This window comes from Anoplophora glabripennis, unplaced genomic scaffold, assembly GCF_000390285.2.
Source record: "Anoplophora glabripennis isolate ALB-LARVAE unplaced genomic scaffold, Agla_2.0 scaffold156, whole genome shotgun sequence".
In the NCBI taxonomy this organism is placed as follows: Eukaryota; Metazoa; Arthropoda; class Insecta; order Coleoptera; family Cerambycidae; genus Anoplophora; species Anoplophora glabripennis.
Window position 1 is genome coordinate 141,734 of NW_019416250.1, and position 12,032 is coordinate 153,765.

A 12,032-nucleotide genomic window follows, 5' to 3' on the forward strand; every position below is an offset into this window, starting at 1 on the left:
TACTGCTGTAAATTGTGATAAAAAAAATGATTAAAGAAATAATTATGTTTGCTATTCTGTGACATTTTAAGTAAACCCGATTAATAGTTTTGGCAATATTATTGATTACATTAAAAAAAAATTGTTTAAGTTGAAGGTCACTGTAAATGTGACAGAATAGTACCATCTACAATTTTGTAATCTACTCTTTTAATTTTACTTATTTATATAAGCTGCTTTTAGTTTAGAAATGATCCACATTTTTAAGAACAAGTGACATACAGTCATTGCAATATTTTTTGAGGTAGAATTCCAAGAAAAGAATAAGCCAATAAAGTTCTGTTATGGGAACTATTGTAATAATTTACCACGGCAAGGGCGTGCCTTGAAATTTTCTGCCAATGTCTTTTTACGCTGGGCAGTTAATTCCAAGAAAGTGATGCAGGGGTCTTCTTGGAATTATATCTTAACAAATATCATATGGACTGTATCCAAAAGAGTGTGAAATAAACATAATGTGTTAGAAAAATAAACTGTCACTATTTGTTACAAGGCAACCAAGTACGTGTTTGTCTAACATGTTATATTTATGGTACGCTTTTTGGTTAGATCTCCTTTGTTATAAGAGTTGACTCATCAGATTTCATTACTGTAATTATAAGAAAAGTTCTGCAAAATAGTCCATTAAAAAATTAAGGTTCCCGTTATATTTGCAAAACTGACATTCTGGCAGCAAACAGCTTGACCCGTGTGTTATATTAATGAAATAAGATAGAAGTTGGTTCAAAAAATTAAATATTTTATGTGATGTTCACTTAGTATTTTTATTGTATTGCACACTGATTCGTTGTTGCCTTTGGTTGAGGATATAATATTTTTGATATAAAAGAAAGTAATTTTCAGTGGAAGAAATTGGTTTTGATAATATTTATAACTTCCATGCATCATGCCTTCTGTCATTTTGGATCTCGGTAGTTCGAGTTAAACTTCTAATACATATATAAAAATATTTTTATAGTATACCTTTTTTTTAAGTCGCAATGCTCAGATTACGACACATTTGCAGAATTTAATGATGAATAACCTGTTAACGGCGAATTTGATCTACCTTTTTTCATTCTGAACAAAATAAAAACAATTAGAAAAAACTAAAATAATTGACTGGTTTTAGGTACTTTTTTTTTTAATCGAAAACAAAATGAGGTGGTTTAAACTCAAACATTATTAGGATACTTTTTTGTAGAAAATTATAGTATTCAGTGTTTTTCAGGTTAACACCTCTGGAAATATGAAGGTTGTGGACTTTCCGCAAGTCAATTTTTTTTTACAAGTAGTATCCTGAAGGGAGGTTATACTTATTCTACTAATCATTTTATTGATGTAACAAAAGCCTGGTCTAGTACAATTTTTTAAAAGGGTCGTTTTTCCAGAAAGTGGTATTAGGTATTTTTTTTTATCAAAAAGATAATTTTATCACCGTTCAAAATACCCATATACCAAATTTGAACAACAAATGTCTATTGAGTGTTCTTTTATGTGGAGCCAAACTTTGAAAAATCAGACAGCTTAAAATTATAATAAGCAGGTCAAAGATTGCCATGAAAGTGAAAACAAGTGCCAATCGAACAAAGAAAAAATACAGACACTATAAATTTAAAACTTTTAATTATAAAACGACCCTTTTAAAAAATCGTATAGTAGGCCAGGCTTTTGTTACATCATTAAAATGATTAGTAGAATATAACCTCCTTTTAGGGTACTATTTGTAAAAAAATTCGCTTGCGGAAAATCCACAGCCTTCTCACATTGCCAGAGGTGTTAACCTGAAAAATGGGACACACTGCATTGTCATATTAAGCATCATCAAGACCGAGAAACAAGATTGAAGTTTTTTTTCCTACAGGCATCAAAATCAACTTTTATATTTTTCAGCACATTTTTCTGATTATAATGGTGTCATGTCACACAACATGGTTTACTCTTTTATTTATGCTCAGTTAAGTTTTTATTAATGCTAAAGTTTTATTTTATTAACGCAGGTTTTGTATAATGTGAAGTAATGCCAGATATTCTAACTTTTAGTTTTTTGTTGATAGTTTCAAAATGAAAATAGATTCAAATAGATTATCGCTTCACAGAAATTAGAAATCAACAAATGAGTCGACATTACATACCCAAGGAAGTTGCATAAATTAAGTCCTATTTCAAAATTTGACAAAAAAACGGAAAAATACAAGAAATATGCTTGCTTCAAAACACATTACATTTGAAACATTACATTTGAATTATAGGTGTGTGTAAAAAAGTAGTACTTTTCCAGTACATATTTAAATTTTTTTATATCAAAATTGCAGAAAAAAAATCTATGCGAAGTTACAATTAAATATATTAATAAACAAAAAAGTTATTAATCAAAATCCTTTTTTAAATCATAGTACTGATAGTCTGTACCTTGAAATACGGTCTTAAATTAAATGAATACTAATAATTAGAGGGCGGACAATGTGTGTCTTTAACCCGAAGAATAGGTCAAATTTTGGTAGAGATGTGTATGCGTTCAAAAATGTATTGTGTATAAACTATGCAAAATATAATTATTATGTATAGCAAATATACCGTATTATCCTCGCGAAGATTTGTACCTTTTATTTAAAATCCATAAATCATGTGAACAGGTAAAATAACGAGGAAATAATTAAGTTAATTTAGTTCTAAAGAAATGAAATAACACTCGCGCCCATCTCTAGTGGATCCGTCGACATCGGTTGCGTTTATCGAATTCCTATTGGTCAGAATTCAAACTGCAGCCCTGTTATGAATGGAGCGTGAGTTGGACTATTCTATCATGTGCGTCGCCTGAGGATATTCGTTACATTGACTCCTATTTTCCAATTAAAAGAACGACATTATTTTTAACCGAACTTTATTGAATAAATATGTAGTATATAATTTCTGATTTTCTAAATATTTTACAACACCTAAAAATGTATGTACCGTGGTATTTTCGTGAATTATCACGTAAATTTCCGATGCATACCCGACACGCCACTGCGTCATGGATAATGTATCTAGGTTTATGAATGACATATCTATGTTCAAGGTTAAAGACACAAATTGTCCGCTCTCTACTAATAATCGTCATAATATTGTTACCTTCGTCACGTTCTTCTTGGTTTTTATTCTGCTTATCTTGCCGGCTATCCCGTCCTGGTGCATGAATTTGTGCGTATTCTTCACAATCCCTATACCGACCAGCATCCCCACTGCTAAATTCCTCCGAGGTACTCCGTGCTATAAAAATAAATAATTCATATTTGTATTATACAACAGTACATAATTCTTTATGGAGTTAAAACGTATTACTCACTACATATTTTATATGCAAAAATGACCCTTGTGACCCTTTAATATCCATATTATTAACAATTTCAGACAAATTGTTAAAATTGCAAGTTACCAATTATAGCGCGATAATTAGATTTTTTATAGATACTTTTTAAATATGTACATGGAATTAAAGAGAATTTAATTTGCCACAGTCAGAAAGAGGGTGTTAACTTAAAGCGATTTGCTATTTGAAATTTCCAAAATGTATTATTAATTAAATTGGTCTCAAACAAAATTTTGCTAAAAAGAAAATCAACAATTATTAATTAACTTTTGCATCATATGAGTAAATGGAGGGCGTATTAAAATATATTAAGCAACAAAAAATTATGAATATATTGATTTTTAGTACTCAGGAACACCATTAATAATTATTATTTTCATTGTAGATAAGCTCAAAATATAATTCAGTAAGTTAGTGCATCTCTAAGACACGGCTTGCATATAAGTATAAACATAATTATTGCAAGAGAAGAAGCATTGATGAAAATCACACAAGAGCGAAGTGCCAAACCTTAAGAGAAACAAACAAAAAACTTTGCAAACCAAATATACCTCGAACATAAGGGGGTGACAATTGCGGCTGGCATTTGCCTTGGCAAGTATTCGGCAAAACAACAGAAAGACGCTTCAGAACACTTGATAAAGAAGCACTCCGCCTAACGCTATCGCCACTGATGACTGCAAAATCATTCCCTTGTTATCTTAAAATAAAAAATTAAAAAGAAAATTAAAGCACTTAAAATATAGAAAACTAACCTATTGAAAATAAAAACAACATTCTGAGGCTAACACCGCAATTGGGAAAATATATTGAGCTTGCTAGTTCAAAATAGCTTTTCGGACTCTTTATTTCTTCAATATGGTTCTTTCAGCCAAAAGCCATTTTCTTGTAAATAGATATTTAAAATTTAACTTTCAATACCAGCACATCACCCTTGCATGAAGATACGTATGAAAAAATATTTATGTTCTCAAATAAAACATGGTAAATTATAACTCAAAAGTGACCAGTTTATAAAAAAATTTAAATAGGCAGCTGGAAATTATCTTTAATACTTTTTCAAGATGTAAATATTTTTCACAAGTAACTGACGTGGCATTTAAAACACTTTTTAGTAATTTATGTTGTAGTTATCAATGACCATCTTTGTTTTTCTATTGTTTGAAAAATGTACTGGGTGAGCCAAACCACAGTTTCTGTAGCTTATTTCCAGTTGTTAATGACATCTTATTGGACATGAGTAAAATAGGCAAGAAATGAACTAATTTCAAAAGCAAATTGTTTTTTAACATTAGGTTGTATAATATGCATGTACCTTCAGCAATACAAAAATATAGACGTGGAGTAAGCATAAGTGCGATATATAATATATAGTAAAGTGTTACTAAATATTGTGGGTATAATTCAATGCTAGCCAGGGCTTTAGCTTGTAAAGTAATTGTTTTCTGCAAAATTGCAGGTCACTTTCTGTCATTTGGCTGCATCGAAGGCTTAGGTACCTATTGAGTAGCAGCAGTGACAATTCATAGATGTAGTACTTTCTCATACCTTGTATCACACTTTTACTTACTCTATGTCTGTAGTTAAGACAAAAAATAACCAGATCATGCCTTGGTTGGCTCACAACTATGATGAGAATCAATCAGTTGAAAACTGCAACATCATCAGTTGAATTTCCTGTTAATCAGGAAGTGATAAAAAATTATTTCCTTAAGTAGTTAGTACATTTGCCTATTTTATTAATGTCCTATGTAAGTCGCTATTATCAAATACTCTTAATGATAATATGTCCAGCTTTTGATAGTTTCCATATATGTATTATGTACGCAACCGCCGAAACAGCACTATCAAATCGTTCCAGTTCAAAACTACACAAATTTCGTATCATAGTCTAATATTATAAGTATACTTGCAAGTTTCATTTTAATTAGAAAGGTTTATATAGGTAATTATGTGAATATGTCGATAACTACAAATAAGCGATAGGCCTTTACTGAAATAATTATTCTTTTATATGGTCACAGAATAAAATAAAGTAGCATATAAAATCTGTCGGTTTTATTATAAATAATTTTAAATTTAGTCTTTGAAGGAATAAAACTACATAGGTATTTTAATTTCAATACATAAATGTATTCACAAGCATTTTTTCCTTAGTTGAGATTCTGAATTTACATTTAAACATCAAAAAATGCCTGGAATTGCCTCATCAAAGGATTTACGTGTTTTTAAAAATAGAATAAAACGATTATCAGTTTTCAAAAATCTGTAATACTTGGAATAATGTCATTTAGTCTGCATTGAAAATAAATAAAGAATGAATTATTGAAAACGGCATGATACAATTTCACTTTCAATATGTTATTAGGAACAGGTAAAATAAAAATGCATTATATAATTGTGTTAATTTTTTAAATTTTATATTCATAGATTTTATTTTATTTCTCAGCAATTTCTTACTTTGTTAATTTTTTTTTTATTTAGAAAAACCTTAATTAATACATTTATATATTTATCTAAAAATAATTCATAAAAATCATTACAGACATTTTCCATATTTTCCTTAATACTACAATTTAATTTCAAATTTGCCTTGACACCTGGCACGCTTTCTTTAAGAAAGTTATCAATATTAATTTTCAGAGTCAGAAACAGTATAGTTTTCAACTCTAACCGCTATGGAGCTACTGTATACTTCGTTGCCGACTTTTGGTTGGAGCTGCACATATTACCATTTACAGTATTTAACACTAATGTGGAACAATAGGGATCATATTATAATTTGGGTCACCCAATATTTAGAATAACTTTATAGTTATGAGACGAAATAAAAGTAGAGTGAAGCAATAAAACATACCAGCATAAATAAATACACGTTTTATGATATGGGGTATAGTGAAGACACTGCACCATTTTTACCACTTCACTGCAAACAAGTAGCTTTTTATTTAGATGGTGATGTTTCATAAAAACCCTTGAAATGACAAGCGTAACGTATTTAATTTACTAAAATTTAAAAAAAATTTATTTTATTATCTAAGACGCATTGCTAAAAGGCAACGCACAAAACAGATGAATGTCAAATTATATTGCTAGTAGAGCTACAGCAGCAAATCATATGTAAAAATAAATTAATGAGTATTAGAACCAATACAAAAGCAACACTTACGACATGAATACTCACGAGACAGGGTATCCTTCCTCCTAACTTGAACGCCAATGATGGCCTCCATGGGTACCTCGGTCCTTGGAATGCTAACGGCATGCGGTGGCAGGTAGATGGGTTCCAGCATCCCAAATGTGCACTCGCTTGTTACGTTCACGTGACAAGCAGCATGACACTGGAAAAAATAATTATGTATTTTTGAGCACTAGTCTACAATATATTAAAAAATCAATTACAAAACTTTTTCCTGATACTTGAACTGATAAAACAATGATTGACATACCGTCATTCCACACCACTCGCACCGGTAGCCCGACAAGCATTCCGTAGTCCAGCAGGTCTTCTTGCAGACATAGCATTTGGAGTTGCTTGGCAGATTGCCTTCCCGCCAGTGATGTTGGTGGTGGACGTAGACGAGCTGCTTACCCGGAAGATAAGTGGCGTTCTCCTTGCAGTCAGCCACAGCGAAATCCTGGCATTCCGTGTGCACGAAGTATTCACATACTGAAAACGACGATTGTTTAAATTGATCTCTTTTATCACAAACAGCGAGGTATTTCTAATCAGGGCAGAATTAAGTAACATCAATTACTAGTACAAAATTTAATTTTCTTTGATAATTCTTATAAGGTTAATTAATTTATATAGAGAAATAATAATACTGTTTAAGAGAGCATAAAGTAATTGCTTGTGTCCTACCTTTCGACGTAGCTTTCCTGATTTATTAGACACAGGTATTTAGTGCAACTTTCAACCATCCTTGCACAACTTTTTTTATCATTTTCATATGTAAACTCATGATATCAAAAAATTTAAGATTCCCTTTTGGGTGAAAAAAGCTAGTGATAAGACCGAAAAGCCTGGAGGTTCACTCAAAAAGAGTGTTGTTGCCTCACAACAATGTCAACTCTCATAATTTTCTTAAAACTTTACTTAAATATTCTGAAATTTGAGGTATTGCAATATCCATAGTACTGTTCGAATTTAGTGATGTCAGACTTTCAAATAGCATTGGTCAGCAGAAGTTTACAGATGACAAGCTGTAAATGAGTTGGTTAAAAACTGTTTCAAAATCTTTTTAAAAAGCAGGAGGATTAACTATGTCAAAAAATAAGACAAACAAACATTCTTGTAACACTTTATTAAATTTCTGTTATTTAATGATTCCGTCTGGTGTTCATTAAATTGTGTTACATTGTTTTATTTAAAAAACTTACTTTCACAGTGGATGGACTCACTATCATCCAATCTTTTCCGGCAGACATTGCAAAATTTCCGCTTATGATGGAAAGGTTCCGACCAACAGTGAGCTACCGGATTCTGAAAAAGAAAAAGATATATTAGGACTAGATTTTGAATGAAAAAGAAATTATCAAGACATCCAAAAGTATTTATTTGTGCATGGCATTTTTTAAATAGTTTTTCTTTTTTTGGGCCTTTTGCCACAATTAATAAAAAAAGAAGGTAAATATCACTTTACGCCACAAGAATCTAGAGGTTATCTCAAAATCGGCAAAAATAAGTTTGTTAAAAGCAACTAATGACTGATCCTTGTGGTATAAGCCTCTATCTATATTTGGTTTTATATTCTTTTATTTGCATTGTGGCAAAATACCCACCCAAAACAAAAAAAGTATATGTCCCCGGTCGTTACTGCTGATAGGAGGAAAAACTCTCTTAATTTTTTATTTAAGAAGAAAAGCCATTAATCAAATAAGGTGGTAAAAGAGAATTTTTATGTTTGCATGTCAAGAAGAAAAACTTATAAAAGAAGGTTGTTTATAATCAAAAGTTGTGTGAAAATTTCAATTTAGGTATAAACCAGCCAACTTTGATTGTTCTGTAATAAAAAAAGATTGATTTTGAAAAAACTGTCAAAATAAAATTTTGGCTTGTCGGCAACAGTAAGGATTATCCTAGATTTGTCATTCCATTGATTAATGTAACAGAAGCTTAAATTATAATCGTAAAGATGATCAGATAATAAATTAATTTAAATGAACAAACTAAAAAAAAAGAAAATATTTGTATACTGAGTACCATTTAATTCTAAATAACAACTTCACTTAATAGCATTTTTCATATTAATACTAATACTAATAAATCCAATTTACTCTTACATGAAAATTTACAGTCATCCATGGTAACCTTACCATAAAAACAAGTAAAGTTTCTTTTATAATTATTTTCAATAAAGAAAAATGCCTCTTATCCACCCTAAGCCTGGATCTTTATGCATGCGTGATTACGGATCCATTGTAACCACGTGAGCGTCAACATTCAATCCGCTTTGACCTTGAGTGTCAAGTCACTTTTACTGATTCACAGTTGGATGTTGATGATCACGTGGTTACAACGGATCCGTGATGACTCATGCACGTGGATCCAGCCTAACTGTAGACATACTCTGTATATTTGGATACCTAGGGTGTCCTAGAAATAGCTGAGAAAAGAAGAAACAAGATTCTTCCAAGCAAGCCTTTCCCAAAAAGAACACTAAACTTGATTGGTACACAACAGTTTGGTAATGGTAATAATAAAAAAATGTCAAGCAGATTACAGATATCATTTTTACTCAAAACTTAAAGTAGATACAGATATTTTGCAAGACAAATGAAAAGTTTAAAAAACAAAATAAATGAATTAAGAAAAAAGGCAAATGATTTGGTTTATATCAGGTGAATGCGGAGGACCAAAAAAAAAAAGAAGAAATATATTGATTAGTACAATAACATTTCATTGGTAGGATCTATAGTTAAAAATTAATTCTTCTATTGGAGTAAAATTATAAATAATGATTTCTACCCCAACTAAAAGAGGCCGTAACTTTCAGGGTAAGCATGGATGAAAAAATTACATATGAATCATGGTCAACGGTCAAAAAATTCCCGAATTGGTTGCTATGTCATCGATTGATTTCTTTTAATGTTTAGTTTCAGTTTGTTTTTAAAATCTCAAGAAATCTAAACCAATGATGTGGCAACAGATTCGAAAATTGTTCAATCAAGCAGGCTTCCATCATTTCATATTTTTCAATTAATTCGGGAACACCCTGTATGTTTTCAATACTGATTGAAATTATTAAAAATTTACCAAAAGTATTAGACCGTTGAAAAATAACATGTTCTTACCTTGATGAGGCTGGCGGCGACGCTGGAACACGGGGACACCACAGTCTTCAAGCAGCGATCATGCACTACGAAGTTGCAAACTGAAAAAAGTTAATTAATTTTAACCATAAACATTGCCATGACAGATTTTACACAGTTCCTTTAATACTAAATGATTATTATGTGTATATAATTGTCATTTAATTTTTCCCAAAATATATAATGCGGCTCATGGGCCATTTTCCAGATATTATTGATCGACCTTTAAAGAAAATCTTGAAATGCGTTGATTTTGAAAATTTTATTTAGATACCTATCTTACTAAAAAAGTATAGGTAAAACCATATAAAAAATATAACAGAATGACCATTAGGTCGCATTAACCAGGTTGTATAAGTTCTACATTTTGCCAGTTGTGTTATAAGGAAATATCCCTGGTAGCACAATCGTGTACAATTCTAATACAAGTTGTTTCAAGTTTACTTGAAATAGCCGAATTGTGTCAAATTGTTTTGTGTGTATTGCCGAAATTTATATCGTTTCTTATGCGAGATACTTTTTTACAATACTTACACCAGACTTAACCAAAAGTACTTGAGTCCAAAGGGGTGAATTAGTATAAGTCAAGTACAATATGATAGTCTTACTTAATTCTAATGTAAGTCTGCAACATAGTCACTTGCTTTAATTTACCCCTTTGTGCTCAAGTGCCCTGAATCAAATCCATTGAAAGCTTTGATCAAGAAAATTTGACAATGAATCTTGCAGTTGCTGATTTCAGCAGTAGGTACACAGCAGTCTTAAGTGTCTTGCGCAAGATTTTGCTACCAGGGATTTTTCAAATTTTTGTCAGAATAAGGAAATGTATCTCTGATATTCTGACGTGTCGATTATGCTCACTTTGCTTTTTGCTTATTTCTTCAGTGATTATTTTTTAAATTGTACGTCCACCATATTATATTTTTATAACAAATGTAGAACGAAATAGTTCCTTATTTGACCAGGGGGTCTCAAAATTGATGCCCATGATTTTAGGATTTGATTCAAAGGTTTGAAAAGAATAAGAAGAGTGGAAAGATTTTCGATTGGTCTTCCTCATTGATTTGTTTAAAAAAAAACAAAAAGAAATCCATGCCATCTAGATCTGATTATCTAACAGGGTTCATAGTTCAAAAGTAATGAAGAATTCCCTGACTTTTCCAGGTTTTCCCTGACTTATAAAAATAAAATCCAGGTCACTTGTAGTTCATTTTTACATACTAATTGGTGTTTATGCATTAAATTTTTTCTTGATTGGACTCCATAATCTTTTTTATACCCTAAGAACCTCTTATAAAGGTTTCAAAACCACAAATAGTTTTCTCTTTCAAGAACACAGGGCCGGCTTTCACAAAATTTCCAGTTACAAACATTAAATTCCCTGACTTTCATGAATATTTTTAAAATTCCCTGACTATTCCCTGTTTTTTATGAAGAATAACGAATTCCCTGACTTTTCCCGGTATTCCCGGTTTTCCCGGCCGCTACGAACCCTGTCTAAGAGGCTATAGTATGGGACCACCCCTTTCAGTCCACTCCTCAGAGAATTTTTCAGTCAGATATTTACACATTCGTCTTTCATAGTGTTAGCATTATCTTATTGTAACTACTAATTTGATTAATGCATTGTTAACGGAATATCAACGCGCAATGGCAATGGAAAATTTAAATTTGAAAGTTGAAGACATAAGGCTGAATTGATTCGGTGAGGTAAAATGTGTGGACCAGTACATTATTTTGTAGTAACCCAGTCCAAAATGATTTTTGATGAGATTTTTAGTAGGTATGTAGATGGAGATTTTTATGTCTCCAGATATGCAAGTTTTGCGTAACGAGAGCAGAGAACTTTGTGTTAATTTTTTTACATGGTTACTGCATTTTGTAAACCATGATCCAGATATCATTAAAAATAATCTGTGAGGTGATGAATGAACATGTACCTATTTAGGTAGTTTTCACAAATACTTAATAACTTATATGAATATAAGATTAAAAACCCTTACTTAACACGCAAGAGATTTTGATAAACATTTGAGACGAGTTATAAAAAATTAATAATGTAATTAGGTCACACATACTACCTAGCCCAATTTAGTATTTGATTCAAAACAATGAATTTTGAACCTTATGTAAGCATTATATCAAATTGCACATGCTTCTGGCAATTGGAAACTGATTTGAATTGCTCTAGGAACAAAACTATTGTATTTTCAATTTTCTAATTTAAATTTTTCACTGCTAATGTTCGAATTCCATTAGGCACACTGTAGAATACAAGCGAGAAATTTCCTGAATAAAAAATTTCCTGAGATGGATTGGAAAAGGTATTTGCATATCATAGCCTCCT

At 31.0% G+C, this 12,032-nt stretch overlaps 1 protein-coding gene across 9 annotated transcripts in view; it reads right to left on the reverse strand.

Annotated features, from left to right (window-relative positions):
* LOC108905661 (diacylglycerol kinase theta) overlaps window positions 1-12,032 on the reverse strand; it is a 111,378-nt gene that overhangs the window by 30,932 nt on the left and 68,414 nt on the right. For 5 of the 9 annotated variants that reach the window (XM_018708623.2, XM_018708622.2, XM_018708618.2 and 2 more), the window contains exons 2-7: window positions 9,668-9,747; window positions 7,754-7,856; window positions 6,820-7,040; window positions 6,540-6,711; window positions 3,922-4,047; window positions 3,133-3,270 (exon numbers count right to left, since the gene is read on the reverse strand). In XM_018708623.2, the coding sequence (XP_018564139.1) occupies window positions 3,133-3,270; window positions 3,922-4,047; window positions 6,540-6,711; window positions 6,820-7,040; window positions 7,754-7,856; window positions 9,668-9,747 (840 nt within the window). The remainder of the gene's footprint in view (window positions 1-3,132; window positions 3,271-3,921; window positions 4,048-6,539; window positions 6,712-6,819; window positions 7,041-7,753; window positions 7,857-9,667; window positions 9,748-12,032) is intronic. The other 4 variants (XM_018708625.2, XM_018708629.2, XM_018708619.2 and 1 more) reach the window with 3 other exon arrangements.